The 22121-nt window shown below is 37.3% G+C and overlaps 2 protein-coding genes across 4 annotated transcripts; one reads left to right on the top strand and one right to left on the bottom strand.

Moving 5' to 3' along the window:
• Positions 1-1113: 1113 nt before the first annotated feature.
• On the top strand, positions 1114-15024 carry LOC311283218 (uncharacterized protein; the record flags this gene model as incomplete). 3 transcript variants are annotated; one of them, XM_084397527.1, is made up of 12 exons in its annotated part: positions 1118-1640; positions 1730-1936; positions 2698-2936; positions 3025-3134; positions 4750-4946; positions 5210-5407; positions 7363-7449; positions 7649-7899; positions 8447-8575; positions 8658-8798; positions 8875-8980; positions 14807-15024. In XM_084397527.1, exons 2-12 carry the CDS (start codon positions 1798-1800, stop codon positions 15022-15024), a joined length of 1815 nt encoding a protein of 604 aa, XP_084253653.1. In that variant the 5' UTR covers positions 1118-1640; positions 1730-1797. The 3 variants fall into 3 exon arrangements, with proteins under 3 accessions (XP_084253654.1, XP_084253653.1, XP_084253652.1); XM_084397526.1 differs by having other exon boundaries at positions 1118-1936; XM_084397528.1 differs by lacking the exon at positions 14807-15024 and having other exon boundaries at positions 1114-1936; positions 8771-8798.
• Positions 15025-15524: 500 nt separating this feature from the next.
• On the bottom strand, positions 15525-20621 carry LOC311283233 (uncharacterized protein). Its single transcript, XM_084397556.1, has 6 exons — positions 19932-20621; positions 19693-19826; positions 19186-19333; positions 17788-18036; positions 17185-17443; positions 15525-15883 (listed from the first exon to the last, which is right to left on the bottom strand). Exons 1-6 carry the CDS (start codon positions 20291-20293, stop codon positions 15686-15688), a joined length of 1350 nt encoding a protein of 449 aa, XP_084253682.1. The 5' UTR covers positions 20294-20621; the 3' UTR covers positions 15525-15685.
• Positions 20622-22121: the final 1500 nt, after the last annotated feature.

Raw genomic sequence — 22121 nt, 5'->3', positions numbered from 1 at the left:
GAAGCAAAAAGTAAAAAAAGGAAAGAAAATTCAATTATTGAGGAAATATTAAATTTGAATAAAAAGAGGAAAAAAGCCTTGACTGATTTTGAATTTAAAAAAAATAATTTATTACATACTGAACTTGCTAATATCTATGAGGATAAAGCAAAAGAAGCATTTATTCGATCTAGACTTAAATGGTCAGAAAAAGGGGAAAAAATACAAAATTGAAAAAAGAAACAGTGATTTTGCCTCGGTTTCAAAAGTAATGATTAACAACAAAATAGTAGATAATTCTTTAGATATTTCAAAATATGTGGCTCAGTTCTTTAGTAATTTGTATTCTTCCACAATGGCTACTTCCAGCATTGATATTTTTTTAATAGCTGTATGAGTGATACCAAAAAATAGATCAGAACTTCCAAAATGTGTGTGATAAAGAAACAGATATTGAGGAGCTGAGAGAGTGCATTAACTTGCTAAAAATAACAAATCTCCAGGCAATGACAGGCTAACAGGAGAGTTTTACAAGACATTTTCTAAAGAACTTTCCCCCTTTTTATTATTAGTATTTATAGAAGCTTTAGAAAAAGGTGAATAACCTGCTTCATTAAAACAAGGGGTTATAACACTGATTCCCAAACCTAACAAGGACAAGTTACTCAGTGAAAACTGGAGGCCTATTAGTTTGCTCAATAATGACAGTAAGTTGTTTGCAATGATTTTTGCTAGAAGAATGAAACGAGGTTTAGATAAAATAATTGATATGGAACAGTCTGGTTTTATGCAAGGTCGTCATATTAGGAATAATATTAGACTAGTTTTAGATTATAATCAATTAACTGATGATGATAGTTTTATTTTATTTATTGATTTTTATAAAGCATTTGATACGGTGAATCATGATTTTATAAATTGTTAGGGTTTGGAGATGTATTTTTGAAAGCAGTTAAAGATTGTACAATGGATGTAATAGTTCCGTCAGACTTGCTTATGGTCCTTCACAAAGGTGTGATATTCATCGTGGCATTAGGCAAGGATGCTGGTTATAAGTAAGGGTTAATGCCCGACGAGGTGTCCATTGTCAGGTATTAATGGACGACGGCGAGGCGTGAACGGTTGCCTCCGCCAAAGTCCATTAATACCTGACAATGGACACCTTGAATAACCCGCTTATACCATGGTCACTTGCCAAATAACACATTTTTAAAACATTAGTTTATATTTTAATTAGTTTTACAATCGAAATCTAAAGTTTTTACAAACACCCTTAAGTGGTTTCTCGCAGCTGATGTAGCCAGCGCATTTATTTATTAATTTCGAACGGTAAACAGTCAGTTTCACCAGAACTCCTTTACTAGGTGTCCTCTATCACTTTTTAATGGACACCCTGCAGCCAATCAGAATCGAGTATTCACCCAGACCATGATAAAGAGGTTATAAATAACTCTGTAAATGAGTTATGTTACTTTACATACCTGCAAAATAAACGTTTAATGCTCAACTGTTTGTAGTAAGTTACTTGGATCATAAAATTGTCATAGAAAATGAATAATAAAATATAGAAATTAGTGGTTATTGTTCAGTAGTTTTTTTTTTTTTTTTTTGCCAGCTAAAAGCAAGAAATAAGAAAAATAAAACATGTCAGTTTGACAAAGGTCAGACATTTTTTTATTGCACTTCTGTTACTATTGTCCCCTTCACTTAAAAATGATGGCTGATTTGTTTACTTTCCTACACGTTCTAGCTGAAGTTGCAAGACTATTTACACCTTACAGAGGAAGAGGATTTGCAAGACGAACAAGCTTGCCTGTAATGAGTCGAGCAGTATCCTGCAGCTTTACACATAACTTTTGCTGTCTTGGTGACAAAAATGCAGAATTAGTACCCAGTCGCTGTGCAAAAGACAGTTTGTTCTCTGCTGGGTTAGGGGAGAAACGTGTCACCTTTCGAGGTATGTAAAAAGCAGCTTATTGGAATGTTATTGTTTAAAAGCAAGGTTTTCTTGAACACATTTGGATTATTAATTAACTGTTGTCTTATATACTGCCCTACAAAGCAAAAAGGCAGTAACTACGCAGAGTGCAGAACTGAGAAAAACGACTTTAAAGTTATCCTGTCATCCAGCCTAAGTCGTTGTAGGTAGATTATTGGACATGTGGCTGTTTTGTTACTTTATATTAGCTTATTCTTTGTACATATCAATCCTCATATTTAATTTGATATTTTACCCCTATTTTGCAGTTACTGTATTCTTGCTTTGTAAACTTGCTTTGTATTACTTACCAAAAACGGGGCACCATACCAAGGAAAAAGGCAGTAACTACAGATTCTCCAAAAACTATTACCATTTTTCTCCAAAACAACACACATTTGAGATAAGATGTTTTGTCACATAACAAAGGATGCCTTGAATGTCATGAAAATGATAATAACTCATTTTTGACCAAAAATGCAGTTACTGCCCTTTTGTTTTGTAGGGCAGTATAGTAGGACACAATAATATGGTTCTCAGTGGTGCCCCAACACTGTTGGTTGCAAATATTCTTTTAAAAAAACAGTACGGTCTGTCAGTAGTCATTTTAAATAAAATTTTAACGGAAGTTGTCTGGAGCTTTCAAAACTGAACTGAACTGTATGTCAAAAATAAGTGATAACTGTCAGATTTGTCCCAGTATCTTACATTTTATCTTTTTATTATTATTTTTATTAAAGGGTGCCATGCAGATCCCCAAAAATTTAAGGATGTCATCTTGGAGGCTTATCCAAAACTCAGACAAGGTGGTGGGTTTGAGTTATTAAAAATATCTGGGAACACAAGGAGCCGTTATCTCAGCCTGATACCCTGTCCAAATGAGGGATACAATGTTAAATATTTGAAAGATCCTCAAAACCAAATTGGTCATGCAACCATTTTCATTCGTCCACTTCAACGTAACATTGAAGTTGAACCAGTAAGTTACATACTTTCAAACAGGGAATGTTTTAACATTTACATTAAACATGAATGACATGTTATTTTGTTGTGATGTTTTCTTGCAGGCGAGTCTTCCTAGCAGAGATGAGTTAATTGGACCACCTCAGAAATGTGTTGTGTGTGGAGACGAATTTTCCTTTGCAGCTATCAAGTCTCACAGTGATGAGTGCGGGAGGTATTTGAGGTTTTATTTTTTAAATGGAGTCTCTTATGGAAATGTTTATTTATCATTGTTTTGGGTTTACAGGACAGAACTATTATCTATTGAATTACAGTAGACTTTGTCAGTTTGAACCAGTCAATGTATACACTCACCTAAAGGATTATTAGGAACACCATACTAATACTGTGTTTGACCCCCTTTCGCCTTCAGAACTGCCTTAATTCTACGTGGCATTGATTCAACAAGGCGCTGAAAGCATTCTTTAGAAATGTTGGCCCATATTGATAGGATAGCGTCTTGCAGTTGATGGAGATTTGTGGGATGCACATCCAGGGCACGAAGCTCCCGTTCCACCACATCCCAAAGATGCTCTATTGGGTTGAGATCTGGTGACTGTGGGGGCCATTTTAGTACAGTGAACTCATTGTCATGTTCAAGAAACCAATTTGAAATGATTCGAGCTTTGTGACATGGTGCATTATCCTGCTGGAAGTAGCCATCAGAGGATGGGTACATGGTGGTCATAAAGGGATGGACATGGTCAGAAACAATGCTCTGGGAGGCCGTGGCATTTAAACGATGCCCAATTGGCACTAAGAGGCCTAAAGTGTGCCAAGAAAACATCCCCCACACCATTACACCACCACCACCAGCCTGCACAGTGGTAACAAGGCATGATGGATCCATGTTCTCATTCTGTTTACGCCAAATTCTGACTCTACCATCTGAATGTCTCAACAGAAATCGAGACTCATCAGACCAGGCAACATTTTTCCAGTCTTCAACTGTCCAATTTTGGTGAGCTTGTGCAAATTGTAGCCTCTTTTTCTTATTTGTAGTGGAGATGAGTGGTACCCGGTGGGGTCTTCTGCTGTTGTAGCCCATCCGCCTCAAGGTTGTGTGTGTTGTGGCTTCACAAATGCTTTGCTGCATACCTCGGTTGTAACGAGTGGTTATTTCAGTCAAAGTTGCTCTTCTATCAGCTTGAATCAGTCGGCCCATTCTCCTCTAACCTCTAGCATCAACAAGGCATTTTCGCCCACAGGACTGCCGCATACTGGATGTTTTTCCCTTTTCACACCATTCTTTGTAAACCCTAGAAATGGTTGTGCGTGAAAATCCCAGTAACTGAGCAGATTGTGAAATACTCACAGGACCAGGAGCACACCCCTAAATCCATTGAAGCAACTGCCATGTGATTGGTTGATTAGATAATTGCATTAATGAGAAATTGAACAGGTGTTCCTAATAATCCTTTAGGTGAGTGTATATAAACCCTCCTAGTTACTAAAATGTCATTATTATTATTATTATTATTATTGTTGTTGTTGTTGTTGTTTTTAAACCATTTAAAGGCTAAATTCACCCAAAAATTAAAAATTTATTAATTACTTGTCCTCATGTCTTACCAAACCCAAACGTTTTTCATTCATCTTCACAACACAAATGAAGATAAATCTGACTGTCCCTCCATTAGACAGAATAGTGTCCATTGAGAACTCATATTTCATTAAAAAGACCTTCATTTGTGTTCTGGAACAACATGAGAGGGATGAATTGATGACAGAGTTTCCATTTTTGCATGAACTATCCCTTTAAACAGTCTGTGTTTACCCCTTTTCTGAAGGTCAGTGGAGGTCAGTGTTGAGGTAGTGAGTGAGAGAGCTACAGAAAGGGCCACTTCAAGCAGCACTGAAAGTACAGTTGTGAGGCAGGAAAGAAATGATGTAAATCCCAGCACCAGTTACTGCACAATGCAAGATCAGGAAAGCATGACAGTTTCACAGCTCATCACAATAGATGAAGAGAGCACTGAACTTGATGGTTTGTATAGTTGACTTGCACAATATATCTTTTAATTATGCATTAATTTATTTTTAGATTTATTTATTTCCACAATTAATAAATTAAGCAGAGAAATACAGGTATAGAACAAAAAGCAAATCTCATAATGTTCATTTGAAAACACAACATGTGCCTACGGTCTTCAAAGATTACGGGTCATGTTTTTTGGTTTTTTTTTTTTTTCTTTACCTGATCATATGCCTTTTAATGTTTGTTTCTGTGGATAATGTCTCTGGTTTTAGATTGGAAATTTGAGCCAGATGCAACAGAGGCCTCAAAGAAGTACAGAGAAAACCTTTTGAAGACACATGAAAGGGGAAAGGAGCTCAGTTTCCAGATGGACATGAGAGACAGTCCTGAAGACAGGGAGAGAGCAATCTTGACTTTCTACAAGATGGCAAAAGTAGAATGGGCTTGTCCTTTAAAATGTACACTACATGGTAGGTAAAGTAAATCCTATAATACAGGGGTGTCCAGCCCTGCTCCTGAAGGGCCACTGTCCTGCAGAGTTAAAGCAGGGCTCAGTAGTTCCGGGATTTCTTCGCTGTATTCTCGCTTTTTGCTCACAGGTTTCTCTCTAGAGCTCCCCCCACAGCTTCAGAATAGATATTTGACAACACTGTTGTAAAAACTCGTTGCCAATTCTCAGACACCAGCAGAGCAACGACATTAAAGCAGATGGGACATTCTTTAAAACATCTTCTTCATTCGGGTTCGAACAGCATGAGGGAGCGCAATAATGACAGCATTTTAGCAGATTTCTTTTGGCCGTAAAGCAATTGTTTACATCGCGAGACCTGATATCACGCGATGCTTCCTGACGCGGCGGCCCGCCGGCTCAAAGTTGCAAGTGCGGATTTTCCGCTCACGGGCACCAGGGGGGTGCGAAACGACCACCATTCAACCCGAAATAAGTAATATAACCATTCCAATGACTCCGAAGCTGTTCAGTTAAAGGGATACTCCACTTTTTTCGGAAATAAGCTCATTTTACATCTCCCCCAGAGTTAAACAGTTGAGTTTTACCGTTTTAGAATCCATTCAGCCGAACTCCGGTTCTGACGGTACCACTTTTAGCATAGCTTAGCACAGATCATTGATTCTGATTAGTCCAGTAGCATTTCTTTCAAAATGACCAAAAAGTTTCAATATTTTTCCTATTTAAAACTTGACTCTTCTGTAGTTAAACCGTGTACTAAGATCGACGGAAAATGAAAAGTTGCGATTTTCTAGGCTGATATGGCTAGGAACTACTCTCATTCCAGCGTAATAATCAAGGAACTGTGTGTCTGTACCATGGGTGCAGCAGGCGTAGTGATATGACGCAGCGCCTGAAAATAGTCCCCAGCTCGGTAACTTCTTCCAACGTGACCGGGACTAAGTTTGTCTAACCTATTAGACCTATTTTCAGGCGCTGCGTCATATCACTACGCCTGCTGCACTCATGGTACAGCCGCACAGTTCCTTGATTATTACGCCGGAATGAGAGTAGTTCCTAGTCATATAGGCTTAGAAAATCGCAACTTTTCATTTTCCGTCGATCTTAGTACACGGTTTAACTACAGAAGAGTCAAGTTTTAAATAGGAAAAATATTGAAACTCTTTGGTCATTTTGAAAGAAATGCTACTGGACTAATCAGAATCAATGATCTGTGCTAAGCTATGCTAAAAGTGGTACCGTCAGACCCGGAGTTCGGCTGAATGGATTCTAAAACGGTAAAACTCAACTGTTTAACTCTGGGGGAGATGTAAAATGAGCATATTTCCGAAAAAAGTGGAGTATCCCTTTAAGGTAAAAAAGTTACTTAGTTCACCTTTAAGCCATGTTTACACGAAGGGAAGACGCACAAGAAAACCCTGTTTTTATCATAGAAAACGATTATTTCTAAAAACTCCGGCCAAAGTGGAGATTTCTGATAACGCCGCCAATGTGTTGCCGTGTCAACTGGGAGAAATGGGTTCTCAAACGTCACATTATGCACCAGAAAATGCCTAACGTCATGTTTAACGTTATTTGAGTGCCCTATGACATAGTTATGATGGCGCTCGACGGCGTATTTATGCAACTTTATTAAAATTACAACTTTTTTGAAAACAAGGTTGTGTGCACAATGTTATTATTGAAAACGTAGGGGGGGGAAATATTCGTTTCTCTAAATACCACGCGTAAATGTGGCCTTAACCTCCAACTAGCTCCAACAGACTTGCCTTGAAGTTTTTAGTGAGTCTAATGGTCTTAATTAGTTGGATCAGGTGTGGTTAATCAGGGTCGGAGCTAAACTCTGCAGGACAGTGGCCCTCCACAAGCAGGATTGGACACCCCTGCTATAATGTGATACAGTTCTGAATCTGATTTTTGTTTGCGTTAATGTCCTGTTATACCTTTGCCTTTAAGGGGATCCTGCAATTGGAGACGGTGTGACTCGTCATGTTTTCGCAACCATCATGTCAAAACTCCAGCATGGTTTTGAACTACAACTTGGTTAGTGACCTATACAATACATGTTCTGTCTTTTTCTGTTTTCTTGGGATAACTTTGAAAGAAGTTTGCAGCAATTTGTTGGCATCAACAGTTAATTACTTGCCATTGGCCTTAGGGTTGATGCATTAAGGTTTCTGCATTTTGTATTATTGTAATGCATGCCGGATTGTAACATGGTGATTGGCTTTATTTCTTTAAGTGCCCGGAGGAACACTTCTTTTTGAGGGTGAAAAGGATCACTTGATACCCTCAACATCACAGAGTCTTCTGGATAGTGACTTCTTTGTGGTGGCAGGCCGTATAATCGGACACTCATTCCTGCATGGTGGTCCATGCTTAACTGGTTTAAGCCCAGCAATAATCCACGTGCTTTTTGGTGGACCCCCTGAAACTGCCACAATAGATATACTGGACTGTGTGGATACTGATGTCCGTCAAGTAATAGAGATGGTTAGTTAATCTTTACTCTTATTAATTTTCATTAAATATATTAGCTGGGAATAAAACATTTACTTACACAAAAACAAATACACTATGCAGCCAAAAAAAAGTTGTTGTTTAGATTTTATTAGGCAAATACTTCAGAGACTATGATTGGATCATTATTGCAGTGATTATTATGTTTCTAGCATGTTATATGTTTGGCAACAGTTCTTCTAACCCTAATTGATGGAGTGTGCAGCTTTTCATTTCTTAAACACACATGTAGGAATAAACATCATGGCCATATTCTAGGATGACAAAGTCCAGATTCAACAGGCTCAAATTGTGAAAGAATGGACTATTAGGAGGAATAATTTTCACACGTGAATTGGCACCTCTGAGTCCTGACATTAACCTCAGTGAAAGTCTTTTGGATGTGCTGGAGACTTTACAGAGTGCTCACCTCTTGTGTTGTCAATACAAGATTGACTCTTTAAGTATTTGCCTATTAAAATCCAAACTTTGACACTTTTTTTTGGCCAGGCAATGTATATAATTATTATTTTATGACCAGTTGGAAGGCACAGGTGAATTATCAGAGGAGGAAAAGAGGGCTATTACAGACCTTGCAGTGTCCTGGGATTTGCCTGGTGTGACATCAGAGAACAGAAGATGGCTGCTTGACAAACTTCTCATTCATGCAGTGAGTATGCACTATTGGTTGGAATACTCTTAAAATTTAGAAATGTAATGTATGTTTCCAATCCAAATTAAATTATGTGAAGGTCCTTGAAAGAACTTACAAGCAAGTAAAGCAGCTTCGGCGGGGTTTGAAGGAAACATTGATCTGGCCTTTGCTAACTGAGAGGAAAGACACTATTCCTCTTCTCTTTCCTAGGACTTGTGATACAGTGTACACCCCACTGGTAAGATATGGACCATTTATGTAATTTTGTTGAGCTCTACAATTCTTAAGTAATGATAATTTTGTCAATGTGTCAGATGGTTTTAGAGAGGATATTTTGGCCAACACATGATGAAGACAGCGAGGCTTCTCTTGAAGACACATGTAGGCTCACTGGATTCCTTCGCACCTTCATTGGAAATGGTAATTATAAGAGAAATCAACAGATTTTTTTGCTTTAGATGCTGGATTTTTTTTATTATTTTGTTTTTTGAGTTGCACTCAAGCAGCAACATTCTAATCTGAAAAATGAAGCCTACCCGGAAGTGCGAAAAACTGCAATACATCGAAAATCCGCTAGAGGGAAGTCCCAAAAGGGAGCAAATGTCTATAGACCACCATGTTAAAATGTCCGTTTTCACAGCATAAATTCATGTTTTTAACGGTTGGTCCCATGGACTTTTATTGTATTTTTCGATAGGTTCCGAGTGCCTGACAACTGTGAGGGGGGTGAATTTTTTTCTAACTCGTTAGTTTAGATCGTATTTAGATATAAAATGTATGACAAATAAGGGCGTGGTTAACTTTGATTGACAGCTTGACTGACAGCTGATAACGAGCATAGGCTGCGCCAAGGAGAATGACAACATAAGAAGCGCCATTTTTTAACACAGTTAAAATATAATACTACTGTTTCTGTATCATGAAATGTAGTTTTAAGAGTTTTTCAGGTGAGAATGTAGTTGTTTAAAGCTCAAATCTGTGGTTTATTTATAAAGATTTATGAAAATTTGATCCAGTTGTGAGATCCAGACGATCACCGGGCGCTCAGCGTTCATGTACCCCGCCTGGTACAGCCTTTCCTCGGCTAGTCGTTCTGACGTTTGCCGCTGACTCTGACGTCTATGTAGTGGTTAAACATGAGATATAATTCCTCTTGTGTATATCTAACGGGCGATTTTTGGTCTCGTGAATCTATAATTCGTTCCCTGGCCAATCGTTTTGGCTGAGGGGAAGTTTCATAACTTTATAAGCTATTTAACTTTACCGTTGTATGGTTAGACTAGAGCGCTGACTTTGTATGTTTGACTGATTGAGTTTTGTCATTTTAAATTTTAATAATAGCTTTCCTGTAGCTCAGTGGTAAGAGCATTGCGTTAACAACGCAAGGTTGTGGGTTCGATCCTAGGGGATTGCACATACCTATGTATAAATGTATAGGATAATGCAATGTAATAGGGCTGGGCAAAAAATCGATTTTTCGATTAATCGTTTTTTAAAATGTGGTCGATTCAAAATCGATTCTCAAACGCCAAGAATCGATTTTTTTTTCCATCTTTATGTATTAGTTTTCCTCCACTGTTCATAGGCTTGCAAACTCAATTTTATAGCTAATGCTGTGAGATTTTATGGTAGTTTTATCTAAATCATAAAATAACCTCAATTAGTGCTGCACGTTTAATCATATCGCAATCGCTATGACAAGCCTATACGCAATTAGGCTATATGACCAAAATGCTGCCAAAATGCTGTCGTGACTGTGACAGAAAAACTTGCGATGATATCGTGCGTGCGCACAAGACAGCACAGAATAGAATTATCTTTCGCGCTTGAACGAAGAACACACACAATTATGCCAAAATGTATTTTTGTCGAGTATCTTTATAACATAAGAGCAGTCTTATGACGAACGTGAAGAGTTGTGCCTCGTGAGAGAATGAGTCCGCGTGTGAGTTCCGCGTCTCTGTCAACAGCGGCTGGTCTTAAAGGGACAGTACACTGTAGCCACTAATTATCTCTGTCATTTAAAGGTCCCATGACATGAAATTTTCAATTTCTGAGGTTTTTTAACATTAATATGAGTTCCCCTAGCCTGTATATGGTCCCCAAGTTTCTAGAAATTTCAATCGGTATAAATCGAGCTTTTCCTATCTTTCTCTGCCTTTGAGAAAATGGAGGCTCAATCAGGCTGATCTTGAATCCCCTCTTTATGACGTTACAAGGAGAAATGTTACCTCCCCTTTCTCTGCTTTGCCCGCCCAGAGGATATTTCTCGCCCATGAGAAAATGAGCTAGGAAACAGGAACGCGCGCGCGCGATTTTAGTTTGTCCACGAGAGATATCATGGCTTTTGAGCGAGCGAAGCATAATAATTGCTCAATAATTGGATGTACAAATGAACACTGAAGGGTCAATACAAAGCTGGGCTTGCTGAACGTCTGAAACTAAAGTCTGGATCAATCTCTTTGGCTCAGCTACACACCTCGGACAAGTAAGTCAACTAATGATATATAAGTGTGTTGCTTTACTGTTTATGGTTAGCTTGTTACACGTAGAATGTGGCTGTCACATGAGCTATGCAGTTTATGTGTGTGAATACACACACTGTAACGCGAGTGTTGTACACTTCTTTGTTATTTGGATAACCGTTTTCCTGTTGGTTATATGGCGCGCGCGATATCCGCATTTCAAGATCGCAGAGCTTGATGTAATTGTAATAAGATAAATACAGACGTTACAGATCTCTCATGAAAAGGCAACAGTAGGTTAGCGTTAGCTACATGATAATAACTGTAAACCATCCGAATAAAGTACCGTATTCAAACATAATATTTTAAACTTACCATTCGGAAACGTCCTGCTGGAGCTGCTGAGTTGCAGCTTCTCCATCTGGATCAGATTCTGGGTCAAACTGAAATGCTTGAACGACTGCGTGTCTTCGTGCCATTGCAATATATCCAACATAAACAAACATGCATGGTATCGTTGCGCAAGATGGTCAAGGCCACGCCCACCCTCCACCTTGCGCCGCCTTTCTCCTCCTCATTAGTATTTAAAGCTACAGACACCGAAACGGCCTGTCTGAAGGAAGCTCATTCTGGGACTGGTTTGTAGTGGCTATAATTCTGCACCGAGGCTGAATTTTTGGAAAGAGATTTCAGATACAGTACTAGGGACCACTAAGGTCTATATTAAAGCCTACAAAAAGTAGCATGTCATGGGACCTTTAAGTTAATCAAAGAACAAAGAGAACAGAGAAAAACACTCACTGCTCTTGAATAAAGAACTTTTGTAACTTTGATTAGTCAATATATAATTTATAATTAATGCAACACAGACTGTTTGATAATTTTATTCAATTTCTGTATGTCCTAGCTGTTAGACAGGAAGGGCACATATTATATTATATGCAACGTTTTTATATGTGGGTTTATGTGAGGATTGTTAACCTGTTTGATCAAGACATGCGACTGTTCTGACTTGTCCAATTTTCAGCATAAATTTTTCATCTTGCATCAAAATCCTGTCTATTCATTGTATGCATTTGAAATATAGAGTTGGGTTCTGTTTTAATGTACCCAAGTGTACCTAAAATAAAAAGAGTTTAATATACAGGTTTGTAGCTCTTAATTTCTTTTTATTAATTAAACACTTGAAAACTTGTTCACTTTTTTTTCTTTTCTTTTTCTTTTTTTAAAGGTCCCATGACATGCTACTTTTTGTAGGCTTTAATATAGACCTTAGTGGTCCCTAGTACTGTATCTGAAATCTCTTTCCAAAAATTAAGCCTCGGTGCAGAATTATAGCCACTACAAACCAGTCCCAGAATGAGCTTCCTTCAGACAGGCCGTTTCGGTGTCTGTAGCCTTAAATGATAATGAGGAGGAGAAAGGCGGCGCAAGGTGGAGGGTGGGCGTGGCCTTGACCATCTTGCGCAACGAATACCATGCATGTTTGTTTATGTTGGATATATTGCAATGGCACGAAGACACGCAGTCGTTCAAGCATTTCAGTTTGACCCAGAATCTGATCCAGATGGAGAAGCTGCAACTCAGCAGCTCCAGCAGGACGTTTCCGAATGGTAAGTTTAAAATATTATGTTTGGATACGGTACTTTATTCGGATGGTTTACAGTTATTATCATGTAGCTAACGCTAACCTACTGTTGCCTTTTCATGAGATCTGTAACGTCTGTCATTTATCTTATTACAATTACATCAAGCTCTGCGATCTTGAAATGCGGATATCGCGTGCGCCATATGACCAACAGGAAAACGGTTATCCAAATAACAAAGAAGTGTACAACACTCGCGTTACAGTGTGTGTATTCACACACATAAACTGCATAGCTCATGTGACAGCCACATTCTACGTGTAACAAGCTAACCATAAACAGTAAAGCAACACACTTATATATCATTAGTTGACTTACTTGTCCGAGGTGTGTAGCTGAGCCAAAGAGATTGATCCAGACTTTAGTTTCAGACGTTCAGCAAGCCCAGCTTTGTATTGACCCTTCAGTGTTCATTTGTACATCCAATTATTGAGCAATTATTATGCTTTGCTCGTTCAAAAGCCATTATGTCTCTCGTGGACAAACTAAAATCGCGCGCGCGCGTTCCTGTTTCCTAGCTCATTTTCTCATGGGCGAGAAATATCCTCTGGGCGGGCAAAGCAGAGAAAGGGGAGGTAACATTTCTCCTTGTAACGTCATAAAGAGGGGATTCAAGATCAGCCTGATTGAGCCTCCATTTTCTCAAAGGCAGAGAAAGATAGGAAAAGCTCGATTTATACCGATTGAAATTTCTAGAAACTTGGGGACCATATACAGGCTAGGGGAACTCATATTAATGTTAAAAAACCTCAGAAATTGAAAATGTCATGTCATGGGACCTTTAATAAATATAGGATTTGTATTTAATATTCATTGAGTGAGTCGAATCGAAATTAATTTAGAATCAAAATTGGAAAAATCGAATCGAGAATCGAAATCGAAAATCGAATCGAGAATCGAAATCGAATCGAATTAGAGCTTGAGAATCGAAATCGAATCGAATTGTAACATCTGAATCGATACCCAGCCCTACAATGTAAGTTGCTTTGGATAAAAGCGTCTGCCAAATGCATAAATGTAAATGTAATAAAACGAAGATGATCTGTCATGTTGTTTACTGCAACATCTGTTGTTTAGTACAAATGCACATATTGCCTGGACCATATTAAAAATGTTTAATATTTTTATATTATATTTAAACGAAAAGAGGTAGGTTTGTGTTTTATATTTCGTTTTGTTATAAATAGGCAAACGTTATATGCAGTGAATATAATCAATACGCGTTGCCTGAACCACATTTGTGTGGCTATAATGTTTAAGATTTCTTTCAATGAAAACGAAAAGAGGCAGTATGGTGTTTTATTACATATTTCGTTGCCTAAAATAGACACAGAGATAACCGGAGTAGCAGAGCGAGCTGAGTGACGCGCGCTGCGTCCTTTACCCATATATGGATTGGCTAGAAGGTGGGTGGGGTTAGGATTTTCCAAGATGGCGCCCCCCATACCCCCATAAACGGCTTCAAAACCGTTCTTCAGAAAGTCTATGGGTGACGTCACAGACGCTTTGTCCATATTTTTTACAGTCTATGGGTGCACTGTTAATAGGGCTGTCACTAACGATTATTTTGGTATTCGAGTAGTCGGTTCATTATTCCGACAATTAATTGAGCAATCTGATTTATTTTTTTGTGATTAATAAAAATAGCACACATTTGTAAGTGAACAACAACCTTGACTTAGAATATATATCTAGTTATTTGAACAATTATTAATAACAATGAGACAATAACTGGTTCAAAAGTAATTATCATATGGTTTATTAGAACAAAACTGTTAAAACACATAATGCAATATAATATAAAGAATATAACTTATGTACATTATGTATTATAACAAGAGCCTGCAAAGGACCCCTGTGGTCTAATGATTGCCTTTATACTTTACCTCGCAATCTAATCCTTGTTTAATATTGGCTTAGAACATTTAATCAAAAGTCCACTTAATTTTGTATATTTGGACATTTAGAAATGCTACAGCCACTGTAATTTCTTGAACAAGAACATGCTGAGTGAGGGTTAACTTATTTTGAAATCACGATGAGCAGTTAGCATATTTTTAATTAACATTTAAATCCAATATGTAAATCTGTGATGCTACAAATGCCTTTTTCTTTTTTTTTCTTTTTTAATGCAGCTTCTAGTAATATCTTACGGTTTCTAATGAAATTCTGGACTGGATGGGATGTGCTGCCCAGAAGCCTAGACGTCGAGGTGGTGGATGGAGACCTACCCAAGTCTTCCACATGCTATCAAACTCTCAAGCTTCCTAGTCATTACAAGGACTACGTTTCCTTTGAGAGAGATATTTTAGCTGCTATCTGGAGCTCAGATTATGGATTTGGAATGGTCTAAGTTTATAATATCAGATGCCATTTTTCAAAATGTTTCATGTCTAAATCGGATATTTAGTCAGAAAATCTCAAACATGTTTGGTATGCTGCAATGTTCAGAGCTTTGGCTATGTCATTACATTTGTTATTAAATGTAAGAATTTATTTGCTTGGATGTACTAAAAAGATACTGTTCTAGAAATTCTAGCTATACTAAATGGTTTGGAAATATGGAAGAATATTCACTGGTTGCGAGAGTTCATTCATATTAACTGCCACTGTTAAAATGTCTCACTTTTTCTTCCTGGAAATCCAGTCTGTGAATCTTGTAAGCAATTTTTACATGCATTCAGAACATTGTCAAATTTATACCAAACTAAGCTTTGGTCAAACAAGTTATTTGAAATGTTTATTGATCTTGGTACATTACAAAGATTGTGTGGCTGTTCAAAGTCATTACACAAGTTCAATAAAAATGTTTGATTGTCCATGCATTGTTCTTTACTGATTATATTTTTTTTGGGGGGGGGGGGGGGTTAATAGCATTAATTGAATTACATTAATGAGATCAGAACAAGTGATACATATTTAAACAATGTTGATAAGAGGTCAAAAACAGGCACATATAATTTTATGCAACATAAGTGCAACTTGCTGATGCTCTTTGAAATTGTGTATACTTGCTACTCAAGCATTTCGGATAATAACATTACAGTCTCTCTGTACACCTCCAACACATCAGACAGGGGGACATCTGGGTCTGGCAATCTTTCAACATCCTCCTGTGCAAGTTGATGTATTTGTACTTCAGGAATCACCACACCGGGTTCATGGTGACCACATGGACCTCTCCAGTCAATACCATATTGCATGGCATCTACCTGTAATAGACAATTGATAATTAAAAAATTCTGACTGGGGTTGCTATATGTTGTTTAATTGATCTAACTTATGGTTTTCCTAAAAATGATTATCAAAACTCAGAAAAATCCCCAAAAAACTGCTGATGAGCCAAGACTGTTAAAACTCAATTTAAACACACTGAAGCCCATTAGACTAATTTAAGATCCTCTAATTTATAATCTATCACAGAGGTCTTCATTCCTGCTCCTGGAGAGCCACTGTCCTGCAGAGTTTAGTTCCAACCTGCTTCAGCACACCTGCCTTTGAATACTCAAGCGATTCTGAAGAGCTTGATGAGCTGAATCAGGTGTGTTTGATTAGGGTTGGAACTAAACTTTGCAGGACAGTGGCTCTCCAGGAGCAGGATTGAAGACCTCTGATCTATCATCTAATATTTATCTATCCATTCAATCACATGTTAAAGGGTTATTCACCCAAAAATGAAAATTCTGTCAGTATTTAACAACCCTCATGTTGTTCCAACCCCATAAGACCTTGTAAGACGACCTACCGTAAGACAGTAAGACCCGTTCATCTTCGGAACACAAATTAAGATATTTTTTCATTAAATCTGAGAGCTGGCTTACTCCTCCATAGGCTTCTAAGTGACTGAAACTTGCTGGCCCAGAAAAGTTATTAAAGAGATCGTTAATATAGTCCAAGTGACCACAGTGGCTCAATCCTAAGTTTATAAAGCGACGAAAATACTTTTTGTGCGCAAAAAAACAAAAATAACGACTTTATTCCACTATTAATTTCCTTCTCTCTGGGCCTCGAGTTGGTTCACATAGTGTTTTAGCGCAGCGCTTCTGTGTTATACGTCACCACGTAGGCTCACTATTGGCCGACGCTGGTCATGTGTGAGATACGTGTGGCGTATAACACAGACGGGCTGCGTTAAAACACTACGTGAAATAACTCGAGGCCCAGAGAGAAGGAAATGAATAGTGGAATAAAGTCATTATTTTTGTGCGCACAAAAAGTATTTTCGTCGCTTTATAAACTTAGGATTGAGCCACTGAAGTCACTTGGACTATATTAACGATCTCTTTAATAACTTTTCTGGGCGAGCAAGTTTCAGTCACTTAGAAGCCTATGGAGGAGTGATCCAGCTCTCAGATTTCATCAAAAATATCTTAATTTGTGTTCCGAAGATGAACGAAGGTCTTACGGGGTTGGAACAACATGAGGGAGAGTAATTACTGACAGAATTTTCATTTTTGGGTGAACTAACCCTTTAATTCATGTCATAATTGCTAACCAGCTTTGATATAAATACCTGGATAGGGTCTTGCAGTTGATGACTTAACCAGAGCTGTATTGGTGACTGGTTTCCTTCTGTCCGCAACTTGTGGTGGTTCCAGCCATCCAGAAAGTACTGAAGATGTTTCTGTACATGTGGCAAGAAGCACCTTTGGAGGGCATAGAGATGCACTTCATCATCTGGATTCAGAAGCCCGTCATTCTCAAGGTTGGTGAAGATTGTGTAGAAGAGATCAAGCACTCCAGCATAAACATCTCTCCACAACCTTTCAATCCTAACACAGTAAAATAACCAAAATACAGAACATTTAAAACAACGACCAATATTTATAATGTTGTACATGAAGTGGAGTTTCCATAGCCTAAAATATGAATTAAAAAATCTATTTTACAGATGTGGGGATTTAGTTTCACATACATTATAAACATTTAAAAAAGAAATTAAAGAATTTTGTTTCCAAGATTGATGGTAGTTACCTGGTAACAATTTTTGAATGGTTTATTTTATTCTAGAAACCATGCATATCTTGGTAATTGTTTGCATTTCTTTGTAAAAAAAAAAAAAAAAAAACCCAGGGGCCTGAAACCGTAGCAAGGCATTGTATATGTTTGATTATACCTCTGATTATGGACACTCTTCCCTGTGATGTGCGAGTTTCTGTTCTCTCCTCTGGTGGAAACCATGAAACGAGCAACCTCGATATTCTCCCCACCTTTATCTGACCTCACACGTGATGGCACACCGTACAGGTTCACACCTTCTAAAAAGCTGGTCAGGACTGTAGCAGCTTTATTATTGGTGGCAGCTTTCAAAAATACGATTAGACGGCTAAAGCCATCGATTCCACCATGAACCACAATACGCCACCTGGAACAGATATAGGAAAATTTATTTCAACAACATTAACAACTAGTCTTTTGAGTAATGATGGAAAATACATTTTACTTTCTATAGTAAATCAAAACAGCCAAAACAGTACATAACATACTTAAGACGATACCTTTTACATACAGGGGTTGGACAAAATAGGTGTGAAATAGACAATATTTATTTATTACTGTGTTTAATCAAAATGTGCCTTTAATACAGATTACAACCTTATTAAACTAGATTAACAGATTAACTACATTAATAGTCTCCAGTTGAATGTCGTCTATCAGAACATCTGCCAATTTGTTCAGAGATGTTTAAGTTGAGAATCTACTTCTCACTCACACTTCTCTCCAAAAATGTCCCGCAGTAGTTCAATAATACTCAAGTCAGGTGATTAAGCTGAGCAGGGCAGATGATAAAGTTTATTTTAGTGCTCCAACTGACCATATACAGTACTCTCATGATGGAAGAGGTGCCTGTGTCGCATAACATAGGGGTCTTCGTGAATTTAGAGGCAGAGCTATCAAAATAGGGGTGTTATCCTTTTTGGGTATGGGCATTTTGCTTTGGTGATTTCAAATATCAACAGTGTTTCTCTAGAAATCCCTTACTGGACCTTTAACAACACAATCACAAAGATCTGCTCGTATAATTCCACCAATAATGTCTTTGAAAATTCAGTTGTACAGACCATGTTAGAATAAATCTTCAAAGATGTTCTAGTCAAATGGATATGTTTCTATGTTGATCAAGATATTTCACCACTCATTCAAGTGGGTTCCTCAGTTCCCTAGCATTACACATACACACACACAAAATGGAATCTACATTTTAGAACAGTTAAGTGAGGAAAGGTCTGATTGCCATCTTCTTATAACAGTTCGTTCAACCTTACTCCAACAAATTCACACTTATATCTACATGGTTGTTATGAAATTTAATTTCATGGTGTTAAAGAGATCTGCATCGAATTAATCTATGAACACATCCCACCAATTACACATTTATGCTTTTGCTTTTTGCAAAAATTGCATTTTCTTTTGTTCAACTGTACAGACATTTCCTTTTCAGTCTGAAATAGAAAACGCATCCAGATGAACATGATAAATAATAATAAATAATATTCTACTATTGTCAGCATACCTTATTAACTTATGGTTACCATCGATGTGCCATAAACTGTTGGGTGCAGGGACTGAGTATTTTCTACGCCGCCGAGGGTTCAGTTGAAGACTGCGCATAAGGACACCCTGAGGATCCACCCGTCTCATGCATTCTTGAACACGTTGCCCTAAAAAAGGTAAATTCATCAAAATATGCAGTAAATATTCCAGTCTTTGAGTTCACCTTTGACATGTTCAGTGGTGACCTAAAGGACAAGTTCAAAAATATTACTGTACTGACACTATCAGATGTGCATACAAAAACTTGAAATTAACTGAGCTGAATAAGTACACTTCTGAGATGTTTTTCTAGCTTTAAATTATTTAATAACAATGAACGTTGCAATACTGACGTATTTCAAAAAAACTTCACAGTAATAAACAGGTAGATAATCTGTATTGGCGATATATATAATTGATTTCATTTCTATTTTACATGCTTTTTACTCAAGGATGCTAATATGTCAAGGTACAAAACCCGCCTTACTCTGTACTCGAATGCCCTGTGCACCGAGATGTCCAACCATCATTTTGTATCCGGCATTTGGGTGGCGCTTTAGTACATCTTCTACCAGAGCATCCAGTTCAGCGTCCTCCACAGTTAAGAACAGGTCGCTTACTCTATGAGAATAAAATAAACCTATTATCAACCACACAACACACAAATATAAACACTAATGTGAAAGCTTAGTAGGTTATAAGGCTATGCTACTAGGAGCTGCTTACCTTAAACCATGATGCGCCATCCTATTCCGGATAGTTCTTTCAGAGACACCAAACAATTTTGCAATGTTTACAGCAGTTTGACCCATTGAGAGATAAGTTTCAATAGTACTTATCGGAAGCAAGTACGATGGACGTCCCGCCGTAGTACCATCTGACTCGCACAGATTTTGAATGTGTTGGGAAATATTTTGCAAAGAACCTAACAATTCAGGCTGTTCTTCGACGTTCATGTCGGCAAATATCTCTCCTAAAACATCGATAAGCACATCTAATCTAAACAACACATAGTCATTTGATGCGTTGTTATCAACTTCATTTGCTAAGTTGCGCAACTCTCTAGCTATTTGTAAAACGTCCGCCATAGTACACACCTGTCTCACCACCACCCGACGTCACAACAAAGCCAGAGTAATCGAGCAAGCGCCTCAATCAACGATGAACCAATGGTAAGCAAGACCAACCCACCTAATTATCATACAAGACAAAGAAATGTAAAAATAAATGAATCAATAAATAAATAAATCTATAAATAAATGAATGCATAAATAAATAAATCTAAACAATAAATGTAAGAATAAATATAAAAATATAAAAATAAATACATAAATAAATCAATAATTAACGAATAAATAAAAGTTAAAACGATTTTTAAAAAATGTAAAAATGTATAAAAGCAGAAAATAATACATTAAGGGGAAAAAATAATACAAAAATGAATTTGATTAAAAATGAATCATATTTATTTTATCAAGTCGTTTATTTCTTTCTTTCTTTTCCTATTATCACATTTATTTATCTATTTATCACATTTATTTATCTATTTATTTATTTATTTATTAATTTTTAATTTCTGCAGGTTTGGTCCTCCATATCTGTCAGCATTAAAGACTTAAAAATAAAATAATTTAAATCGCGTTCATGTTTGAATGCCTTCTGTTTGTGATGCAAAAGACTATGCGTGCTAACCGTTACCATAGTAAACGCTTGAAGATACGCATAGTAAAAAAAAACAGCGAACGCTTGAAGAAATCAGACCAATCATAAAGGCTATCACAGTCATGTTTTTATTTTATCTGTCATAGCGTCTCGTCTCTTTAAACCGGACTCTCATAAAATAAAGTAACTTTTTTTTCGGGAGCTTCCTCTGTTTCTCTGACTGAAAATATCTGTATGGGAGTCGAGAGAGTGCTAAAGCTCCTCAGGTCGTATGGCATATATTTGTAGAAATTATCATTTTTTCTAAATGTGATGTAAATATGATAAAGAAACAGACGCGACTGAAGAAGTAAGTGTGTCCTCTTTCTTTTGTGAAATAGACCTAACGGTAATTTATTTCTGAGTGACTAATGTGCAATTTTGACATAAATTAATTCATTATGATCAATGTATCACTTTTTATTGTAAACCTGTGGTAAAACATCGCTTGGGTTTTAAATATTCAAGTAAACAAAAATAAAATGCTAGCAAACGGCCGCTTTTATCGTGTTTGTTTTCAACGCTGTTTCCAGTGATTTCTGATTAGTTTTTTGATAAAACTTCCATTTGTTGGTGAGATGATGGGTTAGTGTGACGTTGTTCCAGAGAGGCGTGTTACGGGCGTGTTTTAGTGAAGCGCTGTGGACAGTGGCGGTTCTACATTGAATTACACCCTGGGCGAGACCCCCTTCGAGCGCGCCCCCCCCCCCCCCCCCCCCCCCCCCTTAATTTTAATCGGGGGGGGGGGGGGGGGGGTAATTTTTCTTACCCCATTGGCAGATCATCATGTTTTGCTTGTTTTAAGCAAAAACTCAATTTTAAGTGTTTCACTCAATTTTAAGATATTAAGTCTTAATATTTTCTGAAAAAAAAAAAAAAAAAAATTATTTCCCCAGAAAACAAGACTTAATATCTTATGTCATTTTACCACTTTGTTAGCGTTATGCATCTTTATTTAAGAAATGTTTGATATTTGGACTGGAAACAAGACAAAAATACTAATTAAGAAAAGCATTTTTTGCAGTGTAATAACTGAACTTGTCACAGTTTTGTTGCAAAGCACAATATTATGGTGAAATTAGATCTCGTGTTTGAGTTAAAACCGAATTATTGTTAAGCATAGCAAGAATCATAGCAAAAAGGATAACAAATAAGAGTTATACCCACCAATTAATATTGCCCCTTCATTCATGACATGGATACCGTAATCATACA

This window comes from Rutilus rutilus, assembly GCF_951802725.1.
Source record: "Rutilus rutilus genome assembly, chromosome: 2".
NCBI lineage: Eukaryota > Metazoa > Chordata > Actinopteri > Cypriniformes > Leuciscidae > Rutilus > Rutilus rutilus.
This window is presented reverse-complemented; position numbering and strand designations above follow the sequence as displayed.